This window comes from Egretta garzetta, unplaced genomic scaffold (genome assembly GCF_000687185.1).
Source record: "Egretta garzetta isolate BGI_Z169 unplaced genomic scaffold, ASM68718v1 scaffold166, whole genome shotgun sequence".
Lineage (NCBI taxonomy): Eukaryota > Metazoa > Chordata > Aves > Pelecaniformes > Ardeidae > Egretta > Egretta garzetta.
In genome coordinates this window covers 3,241,973-3,262,252 of record NW_009260133.1, presented here as the reverse complement: position 1 = coordinate 3,262,252, position 20,280 = coordinate 3,241,973, and the positions used below count along the sequence as shown (strand labels likewise).

General features: G+C 39.7%; 1 protein-coding gene across 3 annotated transcripts in view; it reads left to right on the top strand.

Moving 5' to 3' along the window:
* Nucleotides 1–20,280, top strand: part of THADA (THADA armadillo repeat containing) — a 160,445-nt gene that overhangs the window by 125,382 nt on the left and 14,783 nt on the right. For all 3 annotated transcript variants that reach the window (XM_035897022.1, XM_009641571.2, XM_035897021.1), the window contains 5 exons: nucleotides 160–572; nucleotides 915–1,036; nucleotides 2,411–2,483; nucleotides 5,339–5,483; nucleotides 7,150–7,281. In XM_035897022.1, coding sequence (XP_035752915.1) covers nucleotides 160–572; nucleotides 915–1,036; nucleotides 2,411–2,483; nucleotides 5,339–5,483; nucleotides 7,150–7,281 — 885 coding nt within the window. The remainder of the gene's footprint in view (nucleotides 1–159; nucleotides 573–914; nucleotides 1,037–2,410; nucleotides 2,484–5,338; nucleotides 5,484–7,149; nucleotides 7,282–20,280) is intronic.

Sequence of the window (20,280 nt, the reverse complement as noted above, 5' to 3'; positions counted from 1 at the left end):
TTAAAATGAAGGAGAACTGTGTTTTCATTTAATGCCTGAATTTACCTTGTGATACCTTTCGCGTACCTGATGTTTTTCAACTTCAGAATCTCTTCATGGTCTGAAGCAGATGGTAACATCATCTATTTGTCACTTTACTTAGTTTTATTCTCATTTCAGGAATGCAATTGTTTGGATTTTGGGAAGAGATGAACAGAGTTATTTCAGATTCGGAATTGGTGTCTGGTATCCCCTACTCATCTGCAATACCAGGACTGGTACAGTATCTTCAGAGCATCACCAAACTTATAATATCGGTGCTGTCGGTGACGGCAGGTCCTGACATCCAGAGCAGCAGTTCACCTGTTGCAATGAAAATAGCCAAGCCATCATTGTCAATAGTTCATCTCCTTCACTGTGAGTTTCATGAAGTACGTCTGCTTGCATTGGAAGCAATACTGCTGTGGCTGAAACAAATAAATTCCAAGCAGATTGCAGGAGAAGGAGGAGCTGTATTGTGTTTACTCATTGATTTGGAAGGCACTCTTCTCAGAATGGCTCTGAAGGAAAAGAATCTCCAGTGTTTTTGCAAGGTAGGAGGGTGCTATTTTATTGACATTTGATATGTTTTCAATAAATGTTATTCTTCATTTTTCAAAATATATTTCAAATGTGCATGATGTTTTTTTAAATAATACGCAAGTGGGCAAGTGGTTTAGGTTTTTTTTTTTTACATTGAATAGGAGCTGTGCTATAATTCTGTAACGGATGTTCCTCTGTAAAAGCAAGAACTTCCTCTTTCCTTTCTTAGCACTGTGAGGAGAGGACCTTTGTGTTCTTGGAATGGGGTTTAAGTCAGTGTTTTATTGATCTCAGATGTACACATTCATGTTGAGATTGGTTGTAAATTCTTTGTTTATGAACTGTGTGTGCAGGTGCTGGAAATTCTTTATAATATGGATCTCAGAAATGTGCTTCCAAAGACTGAATGCTCTGTAAAAATGAATCCAAATGAGCTCTTAACCTGGAGTTTAAATGTTGTAGATGTCTCCAACAGGTATGGTCTGTCATGAGCATTAAAATACTTATATTTTAAAAACTTTAAATGTTGAAGCATTAATTTATTGGGTTTGGACTATCTGTTGATTTAAAAATCCATATTTTAGAAAAGTGAGCTCATCAAAGAGTGCTGTTGATGAGAATTTTTCAGAGAAGTCAGACATGGAGCTGAATTATTAAAAAGGCCCACAAGTCATGCTGGCAAGCACTCTGTAACACAGTTCCTGAAATAAGAAGTTACTCCGGCTGTTGGATGATAGGCAGCGAGTGTAGCACTTCCTGAATGGTAACTGGGAAACACCTTAAAACATAGAATTGATGATCCAAACATACACTCATTCGCTGTGAATCTGCCATCTGTCCTATCCTGGTTTATCTGCAGACAGTCTGTAGAAAGAGTGACAGATCTGATTTCACTTGTTGGATTGGCAGAAATGGTTAGCCCTAATCCTTAGGCTTCACACTCCTTAATCAGACTGTAAAGTCAGCAGAAAGCACTGTAAATTTGGAGCCAGTCTGTAGTTTGTACTGAATTAGAAGCTGGGTCCATCCGTTCATAACAGAATGGACAAACAGAGTTAAAGTGTCGAGGCTCTAAGGGCAAGACCATCCTATTTCTAACAGTCTCTTTTTTTAAGCCATATACACATTGCACCCAGTGTTAGCAATGTAGAATATTTATGATACAGAGTGTAGAACAGCATTTTGTAGCTGTGCACGTTTGCTGCTGATTTGCACTACATTTTTCAAGTTTAAATGACGATGTGGAGTATTTATTTCTGGAATGAAAAGAGATACTTGTGGCAAAATAACACTGGCTAGTGCTGTTAGAGGGAAGGGCTGAAAGAGCAGACCTTACTGCTCAGGTGTTGCCATTCCCCGCTGTGAGACCAGGCCTTCAGGAGCCATGGTGCCAAGCGCCTTGTCCTTACACCCTGCTGGGCAGCAGGGAGGCTCGCGAGCCAGCAGTTGGCATGTTCTGCACTAGTAGCATTTCTAGCGGCTATAGAAGAGACAGTCCTGAAGCTTAACACCAGCTTGAAGAAATTATTTTGTTTATCACTTAAAATAATGTCTGGTTTGTTTGACGTTGGCTTCCATTTTCAACTGTGTTTTTCTATGGGAAGTATACAGATAGAAAATAAGCACAAGAGAGGTGAAAGGAAGAGTGTTATTTCATTTGCATGTCAACTAAAAACTTAACTAATGTCAAGATCTCTAATGTAAAAATTCCAAGTGCTCAGCTTGCAAAATACCCATTGATGATAATCAGGAAGGATTAAGAACTGGCCGTTGTTTTTTTTTTCCTAGAGATGAAATGATGGCAGAAATACCTGCTTTTTTTGATGCGTTTTTTACCTTGTTTTCTCAGTGCTGAAGTTCAGAGCATAGCTCTCAAATTCGCGTCCAAGTTGGTTATCCATCTTTTGCAGAACCATCAGCAGGTAAGGGAAATGGAGCTGCTTAACAGTGTTGTAAATTCTGGAGTTTTTGATGCTGGAAGTAACGTGGCTACTTTTAGATGGAAGCCCCAAGTTTGTGTTTTCTTGTGTGACTGCACCTTTTCTGGCATTATGCCTTCCTCTCTGAATACACTGCCACATTCTGAAATGAAACGGCCAGGAGCATCATCTCAGTATATCCTTCTCAAAGTCATTTCAAGTTAAATACGTACGTAAATTTTTTTCTGATGGATTAATTTCAACTTCTGAGAGCATCCAAAATAGTCACTGTAATGTGGAAAGGAAAATGCCTACGGTGATTAACACATGTACTGAATCCAGTCCATTTACTAAAGCGCGACTTTGTTGTGGTTTGTAATTGCTGGGGAGCCAGGAGGAGAGCAGATCCGAGGGGAAGACAAGAAGCCATAGCAGCGGTTGGGTGCAGTTCCCTTCCACGCTGTGAGCAGTATGACCTTGCCAAGTCTCAGCCTGAAATCGCTGTCTGAGCACACCAGCTTGTTGTCTGCATGGAGTTTCTCATTGAATTTCCTCTTAAAATTTGTTTTTAAAGCACTGGAGTAAATATAATAACCCTTGTAAAATTCCAGGCTCTGTGTTCTCCATTCCTGTTTATAGACTATTTAATTTAGATTTATACCAGCACAAATTACTGGCTCAGATTTCTTTTGATTTTAAATTGTCAGTCTGTGATGTCACATGTGTATGTGTAGAGCAGTGCTAAGGCAACTTTTAATGCTAGATAATTTTTTTGTTTGTTATCAAAGATATAAAAACCCACTTAATGGATATGTAAAAAAATAGACAAAATTCTTATGATCTGTTTTAAAAAGAAGATTTTTTCTTTTCCTTATGTAGCTGTTATTTTTTTATAGAATGTGCAGCAGGATTGATTCATAGTGTATGCTACTAATCTTGTCTCATTATAAAAAAAAAAAAGGAAGCCACAGATTTGCACACAAGAATTGGGAACATGAATTACAATGCTATATCTTTTTGTTTGAGAGACTTCAAGCTATAAACATTAAAATAACCATGTAAACCTGGTTTCACAAATAGACATGGAACATGTTATTGCTCTGAAGTTTTGTATTGATTTGCAAAGAGGAATTAATGAAAAGTGCTGTAACAATCTTAACTGTAGTAATGCTAAAACAACTTTGTCTAATAAGCATATAAATAGTGTGAGATGTAAGACATCTGTACAGAGGGTGCCTCCTGCTTTGTAAAAGACCAAGTACATCAGTTTTCCATCTAAATTCTTCCTTTGGGCTTGCATTCAGTATTTGCCTCTGTAGAAGGGATTATTTCTCTTCCATAAGGTAAAAGTCAAGTGTTATCTTTCTAGATAGTCCGTGTGCCTGTTCAAAATTTGAGTAACTGTAACATCTTGGGAGATTATTTTTTTTGAACCTGTTACAGAATCTGTAGGGCATGCTCTGGCTCTGTCCCTTTGTGCAGTGCAGGTACATGGCCATGTACCACGCAGAATGAAGCAGAGTACGACTGAGGTTTCATTTATTGTGAGGAGTCCTGTGCTTCTCTGCCCTTTAATTTGACTCGCCTTTTCATCAGTTCTCTTCTTTACTTTATTTGGTTGTTCCGTTTTTCACTTCCTTAATTAAAAATAAGCAAAAAATAAAAGAGAAAAAAAAATCAGTTGCACGTACCTCAGGTGTCTCCAGGTTGAGCTGGTGCTGCTTTTCCTATTCTCCTGTGCGCGAGGTCCCAATCTGTTTGGGTTTTCTTTTCCTCTGAAGCTTCCTTCTAATTGCCATACTGCACACTTGCTTGTGGCCGTGCCTGGGTGCCATCTCCTGCAGTTTGCATGTTCTGTTATCTAAACTGCGCTTGAGGTTCCTGCAGCTTGACCGACCCACCACCCTCCTGAGTGTGGCATTTGCAGGGGACCCCAGCTCCTTCTTGGTCACTTATGGAAGTTAGGGCTTTCTCTTCCCAGTTACAGCCCAGCTGTCCCAATGGAGGTCAGAATAGAGAAGTCTTGAAAGTGCTTCTTTGAGTTACAGGTAAAATGCACATTATTTCTTTCCCCCAAAAAATCTAGTAGCCATCACTGCACATCAGAAAGAGCTGCAGCTTTGTCCCATTATTACTGAGTAGCTGTTTTCCTAGCATGTGTCTGAGGGCTAAATATTTTCCAAAAGATGGCAACTGGATTTTATTTGAAACAGGAAATTTCTCTTTCCTGTTCTTTTTTCTAATTCATGTTCTAGGACAGCAAGCTTTGCTGTGTGTCAGCCAACTCAGAGATTCCTTCAATGTTTTGAATGCGCATGCTACCAGAACCCAAGGTACCTCAGCAGTCTTATTAGAAAAAAAAATTCCATCCCCAGTATCTGCAGAGGAGACAGATGGAGCTGCGTTCACCCCTTTACCAAGCATACCAAAGCCTAAGATTGATGCTGTGGCTCATATGCTCTTAGTTGTTTTTCCAGATATGTGTATGTGTATACATGTAGGGTGCTTTGTGAATGGCTTCTCCTTGTTATGGTCCAGTCTGTTTGTCTTTGGCTTGCGTGTTTAGAAGAACTGAGGACACAAAGATACGCTTTGACTTGTGGTCATTGGTGAGTCTGGTGTGAAGGGACAGACCGAGAGAATTACCTATGAATACTACTCTGACTAAAAGGATATCTCCCGTCTTAATTATCTGTGACATAGTAAGTCAATTTTGAATGGACATCTGGGATTCACTACCTTGAAAAAAACCTGCATTTACTGATGAATAGTATCCCTTCGGCAGTCCATAGTTTAATGTCATGGTGAGCGGTAGCATCGGATTGTAGAGCATATTTCTCCTGTGTTTGTGCCTTCAGATTTCAGAAGAAGTTCTGAAAAAATGGGTTCAACTGATAGTTTATTTTTGTGGAGACGAGCAACAGACAGAGATGCTGTTAGCAGCTGCTGAAGTTCTTAAAAGTGTAACAACATTTCTTCTGATCAATGAGAAGCTCATTCTTGGTGAGTACTTTGAACATTAATTTTCTGGATCTTTTTAGATGAAACCCATCAATACATGACTTAAAATGTATTGTACACATATATATTTACACACAGTCAAAACAATTATGTCAAACAGGGTATTTGAAACACTGCAAGTGTAACAAAGCTGTACTGGCTGAATGTTGAAATTCATAGAATCATAGGATGTTTTGGGTTGGAAGGGACCTTTAGAGGTCATCTAGTCCAACCACCCTGCAATGAGCAGAGACACCTTTAGCTGGGTCAGGTTGCTTAGAGCCCCGTCCAACCTGACCTTGAATGTTTCCAGGGATGGGGCCTCCACTGCCTCTCTCCACCATGTTTCTTGAGGGCTCAGAAAAAGTCTGTCTGGAAAATCCATTTGCAGACTTGCACCTCTCCTGGAGATATACTAGAAATTTGTCTAGGTGGGAAAGCTGACCATTGTATCTAGACGGGAATAATTTTTCTGCCCTAGCTGTGCTGCTATAACATTATCAGGTACATCATGCTAGAAAAAAGCAACTTCTTTCTGAAACAATTATACTCCATGCTATTCCCACATAGGGAAGTTACATGAAATACAGGAATGCTTCTTCTGCCTGTGTAGTAAATCCTCAAGCAATTATTTTTGACCAAGCAGTGAAATACAATTAATTGTCTGGCTAGCCTTGTAATACAAATCTCTGATAGACCTGTTGATAACATGCTTGAAGAAAAGCAGCGCAGCAAAGAAGCACCAACTCCAATGTTCTCTGTGATCACCAGAAAATAGTATCTAACAGCTGGCTGCCTCTAAAAGAGACCTTCCAGTGGATTCCTTTAATGAGGATGTTCAACAGGAGCTGAAGAGTCAACTGAAAAGTACCCCAGCAAACCTATGAGCACAGCCTTGTGACTTCAGCTAGTCATCCTTAGTGTGTGTGACAGCACTAAATGGCACAAGGGTTTGCAAGTGGAGTATGGCTTGTGAGATGTGGATTGCCACTGGGGTGGTATGTGGAGTCTGCCTGTTTGGGGTTTACCAGATGAACACCTCCCTCTTGCCAGTTGTCTCTGATTAGTCTTAACTGTGTGCAGGTAATTACCCCATGGATTAAACCTGGCTTGTTTCCAACAGATAGTGGGTGTAAGGGTGGCAGGGCATGCTGGTGAGTGGTGGGGTGAGGTAGATAGGGGAGAAGCAGGAGATGGGTAGATCCCTGAGAGGCGGGATCATTTGCTGTTTCCTGCAGGGAATGGCATTTGTGGCCAGTGCTACTGGCAGTATCTGAACAAAACCTGCTTAGGCAGCCCCTGCTGAAGGCAGATTGCAACAGTAAGTCCATGATCACAGTGCATGCAAAACTTTTGCTGTTGCCAAATAGGAATTCTGCACTCCTAGAAATTGTAGAAAATTCAGAGAACCCACAACTTTTGTTGTAACCCAGAGTAAGAGAAGTCCATTCTCTTATCCGTTGCCCACTGTTTAAACCAAGCTGAGCCTACCATCTAGATGAAGTTCACACATGCCAGTTGTCTTCCCAATGGTTTGCTGATTCATTTCTCCTGTCCATGTTCCAGCATTTCACTGTATTTGTTGTGTTTAGGTGTGGAAACAGCTCTGTAACTTCTTGAAATGCATGTAAGAAATAGAATTCTAATTTTTCCCCACAAATTAATATAGGGCTGTCTGATACCCTTGCTGTGTGGAAATGTGTGGTTCTACTGCTGCAGAATGAAGATTTGGTAGTAAGGGATGCTGCTGCTGAAGTTATACAAGTGGCACAGTCTGAAAAAAAGAGCAGTAAAGGAACAGGTATGTGAACTTTTTTTACTTTTAAATATTATTGGGAGACAAAAGTATTTATCTTCTCATCAAAAACTTCTTGCTAACTGTGAAGTGATCCATGCATCTCTTATAAACAAACACCATGGAAGGTAACAGCAAGTAATAATGTTTGACACCCACCATGCTTTATTAGTTTGCTTTTACTGTTCTTGGTATAATTTGCTTATGATTACATGAATACGTAAAAAAGACAACAGCAGTATTCAGCTTTATGGTTCTTGCTGTAATGAGTCAGCTATCACATAATTTCACCTTTTGAAAGTTCTTTAATACCAGCTTTGGTCTAATATAATGTAGTGGAAGACATTCATTGAATCCCAGGTCATTATAATAGTCTGATCACAGAGAGATAAGAATCTGGGAAACAACATTAACTCATTGATTCATTATTAGACCTTGAAATCCATTTAGATCCAGATCAACGAAGACAATTCTCAGCATATCCACAATGTGCTTTCGAGGATGTGGGCCTTTTTGTCTGTGTGCCCTAGTTTACTCAACCCTATTAAATTTAAAATAGCCACAAAACTTGACTAGGCTTAGCTAATTAACATGCTTCACTTTGAGAGTCTTTGCTGACGCATTCTTCCATGTGTTGTGAATAAATTGGAATGTGCTACCAAGCTCATCGCTCTCTGGTGGTCCCTACTGGTCTATACTACTCAGTAACGCCTGTACCAGCATATCTGCAGTCAGTTCAAATTAGTCAGCCATCTCCACATGAACTTCTGCTAGACTGGACATAAAGCAGCTCTGTGGTTTAAAAAAAACATAAGAAAAGGCAGTAAAAATGTATGTTTACTACCACTGTAGATAGCAGTAGCCAGGAATGTGCTCATGTGGCAGATGTGTTTTTGAGCTGGCGGTGTTCAGGCACAGTGCTGTGAGGTAGGAGAAGGTAAAAGGAGGGATGTGTTACCGACGGCTTTCATCTTCCTGTTAAATCCCACAGCTCCGATTCCAGCACTCTCATCGCAGCTCTGGCAATTTATCTACTCCCAGCTACAGCTCTCTTGAGTGTTAAGAGGCTCTGCATGTGTGTGCCTCAGGTCTCGACTTTGGGGGACATCCTCAAATGTCTGAAGAGGGTACTTTCTCTGGAAACAATACAGTGCTGGATTTTCTCTCTGCCTCCTTGCATCTTCTCCCTTCTCCCTTGTTGTATCCCTGTGCCAAGGGATAGTGCCCTGTAACTGGATGAGGGCTCTGTCCTACTAATTAATACTAAGGCCACATCAGCGCTTGCTGTTATAACTTACCACTTTGTAAAGCAGAAGTGGCCATAATAAAGAAAATAACCTCATAATTTTTTTTTTATTTGCTGTGTGCCTAATTAGGATACGAACCCCCTTCCCAAACTTTTGTTAACCCCTTAGTTATACTTAGTTGTGCCTTTCTGTTCTTTCACTTAAACTGCTTTTAATGAAATCAGTGTCTTTCATCTGTGCCTAGCAAAGAAGGCTGCTTTTGAAGAGATAGGATCCAGTTTCTTTCCGCCTCCATTTTACATTATTATTGTTACTTCCTGTGATCTCTTTTTTTTTTTTTCCCCCACTAAACTTTAGCTTTTTGTGCTTTGCTTTCTAGCTTTTGGGAGAGCAGGGCAAGGAGTTTTGCCCCTGTGGCTTTTGTTTACAACCAGATTACAATAAGCTTACCTTTGAATGTTGTTACTTCCATTTACCCCCTTTCTTTTCATTGGCATGTGAGAGTATGCAATATGTTTGGGTCTGGGGTTTAAATGTTTCATTGATCACCAGCGCTCTCTGTCCTGGCAACTTTCAAATTACAGTCAAATATCTACTCACTTTTTCTCAGTTTTCCTACCATGAAAGAGTGCTCTTTCATCACACCGCTGATTTTATAATAGCTAAGGTGATACACTGAAGTTCATTAGAAGCCATAAACCAGCTCTCTGTAAACCTTTTATTTGATAACAAATGGCTAGATATCTTACACTGACTGACTTTTCACTCCCATTATACGATGACAAATAAGTATTGTGGCCCAGAAGTTTTATCATGAGATCAGAAAGATGATTCAAGAAATCATAAAGAGGAATGGATGTTTAGAAACCCATTTTCATACGTTCTGTAATTGTTTCAGTTTTATGTGGTTGCCATTACCTCTAGCTAACATGAGAGAAAGAGACTATTATCATATGATTTCAGCTTCATTTGTGCATCAAAAGTTGTTATGTCCTAGTAGCCATTATATTTCCAGAAATCCTGCACTGTAGAAACAGGTTGTGGTGTGGCTGTTAATTTGCCATACGCAGAGTGGGAATGCTGCTCACAAAAGCCAAGCATTGGACTTGCCAGAAATTTTGGCACTAGCATTATTATAGCCGCTCTTCACAAAATTCTCTCTTTCGCTGTGTCCACAGCATGCAAGGCAGTAGGCTGTAGCTGCCTACAGAAGAACTAATTCTACTGGCAGCTTAGGGAATCAACACCTGAAGTGTTTTGTTTACATGTGAGATCCAAAGGAATCCCTGGTTATAGCTGACAACTGCCCCTGCCCTTCATGCATGATACAAGCTGGCATCTGGTTTTCCAGTGAAATAATGGAGTATGAGGGGGTCTGTACTTGGGTGTAACAGCAGGACCAAGACTGAATTTGTATTCTGCCTCAGCAGAGTAAGATGCGTGAAGTTGGAATGTTGCTAATGATAACAAAGTTATTTGCATAGATTGTTCATATAGTTGTTACAGGGTGTTTTTGCTTGACATATGTGTTGCTGAATAACAGTACAAATGTGTAGCAGTATGAGAGTGTCAAATAATAGGCGTTTTCAGGTCATTTATAGATGGTGAAACTGGAGGCAAATGGTCCCGTCTGTTAGTGTGGTTTCACTTCCAGTAACAGCTCCTGTCTTGTGTAATTCTTTGAAATGTTATGTGACCTCCTGAAAGAGAATATGAACTTGGTTTCTTGTTATTCCCTCATGGCTTTTAGTGAGGCCAAAGCCCCCAGTTTCCTCAAGTAACTAATCCATGCAGCTTTCCATCACTCAAATTATGAGAGCGGTAGCCTTGCAGAGTCTGAAACGCGGGGTAACAAATGCGATATAAGAACCCTGTGAAAATTGCAGCCCCCATTTTTTGTTTGAATGGAGAAAATCTCAGAAGACCAAAGTCTGATACACAACAGCAGGGCTCCTATCCTCACTCTACCCTACTCCCTGTCCCAAGAAAACCTCTACGAAAGTTTTTTTTTTAACGGAAAGCAAAGACTTCCACTGTTACCAGTAAAGTTCGGGGGTTTTGGTTTTTTGGTTGGTTTTTTTTCCATTCAGAGAAGGTTGATTTAATTTTGTAATATGTGTAAAAGCTTGTAATTAGGAGGGGAAGCTACCAAGGTTGGCTGCTGGTGGTCATTTTCTGAGCAGAGCAGGTCAAGCAGAATCCTGTCTCACTAGAAAGACCTTTTGTTTTCCTTGCTAAAAATACCAACTTCGCAAGTAGTTAAGGTTTTCCTAATAACTTGAACAATATAAACCCCATCTGTAACTCAGGGTATTGTATGTACACTTTGTTGTTGTTTCCTCATGCATTGAGGTGTAAACTTCTGGGGGATGGTTTTATTCCTTTTAGTATGAGGGAGGGTACAGGAAGTATTGTATTCAGTGTAAATGTAGAATAGCTGCTTTGAAATCTAATTAAATTAGTGACCCATGGCTGTGTAAAGTCTAGACCTATTCACAGCAGCATTTCTTATCCAAGAGGGTTACTCCTTACAAGAGAGATCATTTAAGTGAGGGAAATAAGAGTTTTCTTTCTCTACTGATGACCACTTTACTGAATATCCTGAAAAATTCAAGTAACTCAGCGCTAGAACCAAAACTGTGTTCATTGGTGTCATTTTCCTCTATGGCTTTTTAGTATCTAGAGAAGCATTACCTTGAGTAAAGTTATGAGCTTGTCAGTATTAGAGTTTGAATAAACTTATTTTTTACTATTACAGCTAAGCCAGTGCAACTCTATAAAATTCTATGTAAAAAATGCCTTTAGTCAGCTTAACCTTTATGTTGGTAAATTACCAAATTAGCCTTAAATTGGTTTAAGAGCATTTTTAGTGTCATCAGCATTAGCACCAATTTAGCTGATTTTTAAAATTGAGCTGAATCAAACTTAGATGAGCAATTAGATTCATGGACTTGAGTAAATCTTTTGAAAGTGTCTGAATGATTTAGCAGCCTAAATGTTTTTCTCGAGTATAATTTAGGCCTTTAGGAACCTTCTGCTACGTTTATTGTGAAACAGCAGCATAGTATGGAGAGGAGCAAGTTAGCTCATGGACTGAAAGTTGTGTGGCTGCAGCACAAGCTAGATAAATGGCCCGGTCCGAGCAACCACCGTCACTGGATGTGTTGAAGCATCTTTGAAAATGAGTCCAGTGTTGTTGTTATTTCCCTTAGTCCTTGAGTAATTCTCAGAATGGGATTGGGGTTAGAAATGATGTAGTCAGTTTTGAACATATTGCTGATCTAATCCACTGGCCAAAAATTCAGATGTATTAATCTTGCTCCTTCTGTTCCCATTTCACATGCTTAAGAAATAAGCAATAGATGATACTTCTGTGCCAGGAGTCTCTGAACAAAAGGCAACGTAAAGCTCTCTCTTCTTGTCTTGATGGTTGTTCCCTTCCTGATAGATGCTACTTTTAACCTTCAGAAAAAAATAATCATTGAAAATGACAAATGTCCTATTTTTTGATTCACCAGCAAAAAACCATTATTAGCTGGCTGGTGTGAAGAAGCTGACCCCCCCTTCTGAAGGGCATCCTCTTGGGAAGGGGGTGGCACTCTTCTACAGAGCAGATTGCATTGAGGTTCTTGTGGAAGTCTCCATTGCTGGGTATTGACCTGTGTTTCAGTGGCCCAGAGCATCTCAGCCCTATCTTACTGTATCAGCCTAAATGCATGTAGGAGCCTTTCAGCAACTTTTGTTTTGCTTATTGACTAGAGAATATAAATGTGAGTAAAGGGAGAACTTAAAATGTGCTGCTTGGGGGGATGGGGGCGAAGGAAAGAAAAATCACTTAATTAGATGAAAGAACTAAAACACTGTCAAGGTGACTTTGAATTCCTTTCTAGGCTTTAGCATTTGACTGAGTAGAACCTTTCTCTTTGTGAACCATGCTGTCACCTTGGCATGAAGAAAAGCAAAGCTGCTTGTTTCTTGTGCCTCTTTTTTCACACATGATGAATGTAGAAGGTAAATTAAAAATAAACTTCTGTGTTAATCTAGAGTAGCTGTCTTTATTGTGAAGGTGCATGCAGGAAGCCTTATTTGCATAGGATTTTTGGGGTGGGTGGGTGTGTAAATAAGCCTTAGCAGAGGTAAGAAAGGAGAAGTTAAGAGAAGATCAGACTTTATTAACATTTAAGATACTAACATCAGACTGTATTAACATTTGAAAGAGACGAGGAGAGAAGAAATCCTGCTCGGATTTATGTTTCTTGTTCCTATCCTCTAAAAATCTTCCTCAGTGAACCTAAAGCTGTGCAGAAGTTTTCATACATATGTGCCCTAAGAAGATCTAGTAAATCACTTGAGTGAGAGATAGGAGATAACACAGTCTGTGTGATGTTAATGCAGCACAATGGTCTGGCATTCATCATCAACACCGCAGGTGATAGCAAATCATGGGTGACTGGCAGGATCCCAAAACTTGTACCCCAAATGTCCTTTACGACTGATCCATGAAGTATTTCAGAACAAGTGACTCGGATTTAATCTGCTCCAGTTGCGAGTGCAACAGCTAAGAGTAAGTGCTGGGCAAATCTAAAATGCTAACAGTACCATTGTCATTGGTAGTGTTCAGCTGCATGATAAAAGTATCCCACGTATTGCACAGGAAAGAGTAAAAAAAGATACTTTATTTTAATTGTTGCCTCGGGCACTTGCTGGCATTTGAAAACTGCGTTTTCAAACTATTCCTTGAACTAGGTGCAAACTTTGGCCCTAGCAAAAGGAGCTTTTCTTCCCCATGTTTACCATTGGGTAAATGTGTTAAATAGATTTCTTAAAGCATCAGTTCATCAGCATGTTGAGTTAACCCTCCTCTCCCTAGACCTCACTGTTTACTTACAAAGTGCTAAGTCCGAGCTGTGGGAATGGAATGGGAGAGTAAGTGGGGGTTAGAACCTGTGCACCACGGCTGTGTGCGGTATGCACGCCGTAAGTCGCTGTCTGTCTCTCTTGGTGAAGCATTTCTATCGGGAGGGATGCTAACAAGATGTTCAGAACTCTCCTTTTCATATGACTAATGTGTTCATTGTCTTGCCAAAGTTGGGGACAGAGTCCCCATTTTTTGCTCTATTTCTGTGTTGGCGTAGCCGCCTTGTGAGGCAAATGAGAGGACTGCGGTGAATAAAACAAGTGTCAAGTTACTCTGATCCTGGACAAAGATTAATATGTAGGGTTCAACTTTTCGCATGCACTGGGTGACTTGCCCTGATGTTCAGGTTAGGCTAATAGACCTCTGAGGCCCTGAACAACTCCTTTAGTTGTGGCTCTTAAAACCGGTTCTGGCAGCTGCCTGGCTTTGAGAAATAAGTGGTGATTACCTGAACGTGAACTAGGGAACTGCATGCATGCAGACTGGTTTGAGGATGCATAAACTAGAGTCTGTGGCAAGATCATAGGTGATAGGTTTCCTTTTCTTCATTTTATTCAGACTTGTGCATTTTCTTCCCTATTCTGAGATTTGAATTTCTTTTCTATGTAGAGATTTGGAGGGTTTACTAAAAGCACAAAGTCAGAACTTGTCTGCAGAAAGAGCTGTGCTGAAACCACCGCCTGGAGCTCTTCCACTAGCCAGCCTGACGATGGAGGTTGTCAGTGCTGGGGATAGTTACAGCTGCATACAGAAGATTCAAAATCTTCATTCTAGATACATGACATCAAGTGCTATACTGCATAAAGTTAAGAGCTTCCCACAACTGGATTAATTTCAGGTCCTTCCTGCTGCCCTGGGTAGGAGAAACCAGCAAACTGGAAATAGCATTTTAAAAGTACTTACTGCCATCCATGATACTTAAGCTACTCTGAGAGTCTCTTACAATTTTGGAATCTGTTGGTCAGAAAAATCTCCCCGTCAGATCTTGTGATATGCCACGGGTTGCTTGGGAACGGTCCAGAAATTCTCACAGCATTGTCTGGGTTACTAATGGAAAACTGCTAATCATGTTAGCCAAAATATGTTTATGTTCCTTGTATTGGGGACAAGTGGAAGGAAGGTTAATGAAATTTTTTTTCTGGGATCAGCTCCAGGATTTTTTCTGCTCTGACAGTCTTCATAACTGCCTTCTGGTAACTAGATGAGCAGCTCACTAAAAAGAACTGGATTTCTAAACTTGCTGTATAAGAGGAGTCTTCTGAGCTGAATGTTAGGATTTAAATGGGAGGTGGCATTTATCCAAGTGGCCTTTAAGCAGTGGAAAGCAGAAAAGGCACATGGACAAGACCCGTCTAAGCAGGAGGAGAAGAGAATATGATAAAGGTGCAATACGATCAAAAGCAGAAGAGACTCGGAGCAAAGCAGAGCTGCTCCTGTCGCAGAATGAGATGAGTTTCTACAAATGAAATTTAATTGTAAAAGATTGTGCATGGAATCTATGTAATAGCCTATGTTAAAAGCAATACTTCTTGCAGCCTGGGTGGAGAGGTGTAAAGTAGTGGCAGCAGTTTGTGGCATTATGTTCAAACGTGGTGTAGGACTGTTTTCAGAGACGCTATAAGGTGGTGACATCTCTTCGGTTACATTAGATAAGGCACATTGAGGACAGCAGGAAAGGTCAAACAGCTGCCTGCGTATTCTGGGAATCCTCTGAAGTGGGTCCTAGCGAGGGAGGCAGGGGGTGTGCTGCCGAGCATTACTATAACACTCTGGATGGTGAAGTGCACTAGAGGTTACTGAAAAGTACTGTAAACCGTGGAAGGTAAAATCGCCGATAATGTACTTAACGCTATCTGTAATTGTAGGGTCATAAGTAGAATAGGGTTCACAGAGAAAAAGGACAACACTCCTTAAAATGTTGAATGTTCAGCCTTCTGCTTTAGGGACCGTACCTCTGGCTGCATCTTTCTTCCCCTTCCATGCTTTTAATGGTGAATGCACACACAGAGAGCACGATTTATGCAGGGAGACAAATGTGTAAAGATGACCATTTACAACCTGGCAAACTAAACAGGTGGTAAATACCTGTGCTAGTTGGTGACTACCTGATGACTATGGTGACCTTACGTTTAAGAAGTTTGTTCCAGAAAGCAAAATGACACGTGGTAGAGATTATGAAATACTTAGTGTGGCTAGAAGCTGTAATTTGGGGGTTTTTACAGCTGCTGTAATAGTTCTAAGAAGGTAACAATTACAGGTCAGTTGCAAGGATGAAAGAATTGAGGTCTAGGAGTGTAAATGAATTCATCTGCTCTCTCTGCTAGAATAAATTGAGGGCTCTTTCAGGAGCAGATTTGACCTGTAGCCTAGTCATATCATATTTATATGCTAATAGGTATATTTTGGATCTTTGTAATAATATTTCTTTTGTATCTGACACTATAGTTTTCTACCCTAAAAACAACTCCTATTGTTACAAACACTTTTGGAAGATCTGATTGGGAAGTAATTGAGGTCTTTTAGATTGCATATGTAATGTGATTGTTTCCTGGTTTAATGGTGACTCTTGAATAATGTTTAGCTGCTGTCCCTGGGAATAGAGGAAAAGTTGACTGACAAAGATAGAAAATCGGCTTAAAGATTTTTGTTCAGAAAACTCTTTGATAATTACCTTTGGGCTCAGAGACCCAACATACTGTCTTTTTTTTTTTTTTTTTTCTTTTTCTCCTTTCTGATGCCAGTTGTTTTCTCTTTGGTCACTAAGCCAGCATAGAGGAAGGCTGTTTGCTCTCCACAGCTTATCTTACTAAAATTGGAGTCTTTGTGTTTGAGCAAAATATTAATGAAGATATGTTTACTTGAAACCAAAGTGAATTAGCGCTCTCCTGCAGTTTTTTAATGAAACTTCCTCAGCTTATAAAGCCAGGTTTTCTGATTCATGTTGTAGAAGTGTTGTCCCTGTTAGCTTAACAAGTGTGTGCCCTTTTGATACAGGCAAGATAGCACCACCATTGATCTCCCTCTGCTCTTAAAACATTGCACTTAATTTCTGAGAGATATCTATGGTCTTCTAGTGTTGTTTTTTTTAAAAAGAAAAAAAAGTCTCTGTGTGTTTCTTCTATTGGTTTGCTTTTTACTCCTGGATGAATTATAGAAAAAGTAAATAGCGGTGGTAATTGTCTTCATGGAAGAAATAATTTTGCAAGCCAGGCCAGTAAACTGTGCAAAATCAGCCTCTCCAGGAGTAAACAAAAACTGAGGGACTGATCACATTTGTCCGGACAGAGCTATTTTATGCTTTCTGTGATCCAGCTGAAAGTGCAGAAGAGCTAGTCCTTTAGTACAAAAGTACATTCTTCACGAATGAGTGGAAGAATGTCAAGGAATGCCAGGTGAAAGTAAATTGAATTATTTGCCCTATGTTGACTAGTTTTTACAAATAGGACATGAAGACTTGTGGTGGGGTTTTGTTGTTTTGGTTTCCTGTTTGTTTTTTGTAGCTGGCACTCTGCATTGCTCATTGTGGGCATGCTAAGAATCAATGAAAATGTTCAGCTTTTTTATCATATCTAGACTTCTGAAAACGATTTTTAACAGTTTATTTAGAGACATGATAGAGGTTCCATGATCTACGGAGATTGCAGGACCTGGCCTACAATCTGTATGACATTTTGCTACTGTATTCAGCTCTTGTTGTACCAAGGTTCAAATGTATTATTTGAATTAATGGGCTCCAGTTTTATTAATTCGAAAAAGCTGAAACAAAACTTGCAGTAATGATGTTGTAGCTCGTTCTTCATCTGTAGCAATGAAGTCTGGGCACAAATTGCACTGTTTTGCTGAGCAGTTGCTGCAGTTCTCTAATTTTATTAATAGTGCTCCTTCTGTTTCACTGCTGCTGTGAAAGGGTAAAGCTGACCCAAGGCATTTCTTTTTGAAAGACCAATGGCTACAGACCTAAGTGATTCAATAAGGGAAAAAAAAAAAAAAAAAAAAAAAAAATTAAGCTAGACTGTGTTCAAAAAAGTCTGCCAAAAACCACCCGTTACTTCAAGAAGAATTGTTTAATGATTAGGAATTGGGAAAAGGGAATAGGGGAAAGAGCAACACTGGAAGGACAAAAGGGAGTTGCATACAGTTTCAAATAAAATAATTCCCTTTTATAGGGACCTCACTTTACCCTAGCCTCCAACCCAGGGGTTAGATACGGTTGAAAATCGGGGTATGGAAGTTGGTGTTAATTTTGCAATCATTCATTACCTGGCCCAGGTGAAAGCTGGAACAAAACCAAATGGGGTCCTGTTCTCATGGGGACTGTGCACAAAAAGGCTTTATTTGCTCACACATCACAGAATCACAGAATCGCAAGGGTTGGAAGGGACCTCGGGAGATCATCTAGTCCAACCCTTTAGTTATCCATAACCTGAAGCTGCCCCCCGCCTCCTCACATTGCTTAGGATGGAGAAGGTCAAATGAGGGAAAGCAGTCCAAATGAACGTGGCCCAGCATCTCTGATGTTTTTGGTATCCTTAATACCAATTTCACGTACAGTGGAGTTGAGAATCCTATTCTAGAAGTTCTGATCTGAAGCATTTGGGAGAACCCTGGGTAGGCACACCTGTAGACACACGGCATTCTTTATAAAGGCTGAGAGGGGATACCTGCTGAAATCATGTGATGGGCTGGAGAGCTTGCTAAATTTTCCAAGTTTTCAATTAATTATTTCCATACCCTTATTATTAGCTGGCTGTAAATGCACAAAACTTTAAAAGTCTGTCTCAGTACTGCCGATGTCTAGTTTGTAAACTGTTCATAGTTAACCTAAATATATGAAATGTTAAGTATCTGTATTGTACATAGAAGGAATACAAAAATGTATGCTAAGAAGTGCATGTATAATGCTATGGGACATCATAATTTTTTTTTGTAAATGTTTTGATTGTGAAAGACTGTAATCAACATCATAATCTTTTTTTGTAAATGTTTTGATTGTGAAAGACTGTAATCAACAGCTATGGAGAATGAAGGTCTCTGTCTTTCAGCAGCAGAAGTTGAATGGATACCAACAGTGCAAATTTCCTCTTGTTCCCGCCCTTTGCATCATAAGGTGTCTCCTCTGCAAGAACAATACTGAAAACCTGTGCAGAGCCCCATGCAAAATATTTGTCCCCTGCCCCATTTCAAGCTGTGCGTGTAGGATATTTATATTTATTTGTAATGTCATTTTGCACTGAGAGGTATTTCACCGAGAATGAGATAATACATTTCCGCAAGCACATTTTTACACACAGAATTTCATTTGTGTATGTGTGGGTGGGAGTCAGGTAAGGAATATAAATACCTTTGCAAACTAACCTAAACCACCAGCTTGTTTTCACGTAAGTCAGCACTCGGCATTTTTAATGACCAAGATGGTACCTACCTGTGCCAGAGTCAAAGCGGCACCCTAGAATGAAAGGTGTTTTTATTGTATTACCGATTCCCTGAGCCGTAGCTTCCCCACTGATTTGGTGGCTTTAATTTGTGGTGTGTTGATGGGGGCCTGGGAAGCAGTTGTGGGACACAATGGGCTCTTACTTCAAAATGTAAGATGTGTAAAACTCGATGTCTTTTTTTTTTTTTTTTTCTTTCTATAATCAGTTCCAAATGAGCTCTTACAAGGGAAACTCGGAACTGGCTTGGTTGAACAAATTGATTTCTCATGCATGAGAAAGTCAAGTTAAACATCCTTGGGAAGCCTAGAAATTTAAATTTCAAGAATTAGACTTTTATAAAGAGCTTTTGATTTTTTAGATTTAGAGCAAGACTGTTGAAATCACTTTGAGGAGCAGAATTATTTATGGCAGTTGCTTACAGTACCAGTGTAATGCCACTTTTGCATGTTTTTAATTTTGTGCCTTTGCGTGGTCTGTGCTGTGTTAATGATCACCTTGTCATGCTAGTGGTGGAAAACGGTTTTATAAATAATTCCCACTAGTAAGATGAAAGTGTTAACAGAAATACTTTAGTGAAGGTCTTGATTAACTTATACACTTGGCTTGATCACAGTGGAGGTTAGACTTACAATATCTTGTTACCAGGACTAATAAAACCCATTCATTTTTTCACGTACTATGTTAATTACCCTTTTACTTTCCCTCATGTACAGACACACACACACGCTGATTTCATGTTTGTGTTGAAGACCACAGTTACACTTTGTAGACTTTCTCCTTGCTGGACTTGTAAGTTCATACGCAAACAAAAACAACCTTCCCTAATTCCAGCATCTGTGTATTGTATATTGCAATACTAGAACTTCAAGACTGTAGCTCGTTACCCTTAGGTGCTCCACTTAACCTGCTTTTGCTGTAAACAGCAGAAGATAGATTTTTTTTTTTTTCTTTTTAATTTCCTCATACTTGCTGAAAGCTCTCTGTCTAATGTACAGGCATTAAGAAGCACAACTGAGAATTAAATTTCCAGAATATCTTCCCTCTTTAATTCAAATTCCCCAGATGTAAATTATTCAAGTAAATCACCATATTGCAGCGTAATATACCAGCATCCCATATTCCATCACCAGCACCTCTCAGATACATCAGGAAAACTGGTATGTCCCGTGTTCTCTGAGGGCCAGTAGCAGCAGGATCAAATAAACTTGTGCTAATGAACAAGTCAAGGGTCTTTCAGAAAAGATGTTCCCAATATTGATTTCCTTCTTCTGAAGCAGTGTGTGTTGCATAGATTAATTTAATTAGGCGAGATCATACTGAGATGGGAAACACTCTCAGGTTATATTCCAAAATGTAGAGGACTTGATTCTTTGGAGCAAATGACTTCAACGCTCCCCTAATGCAA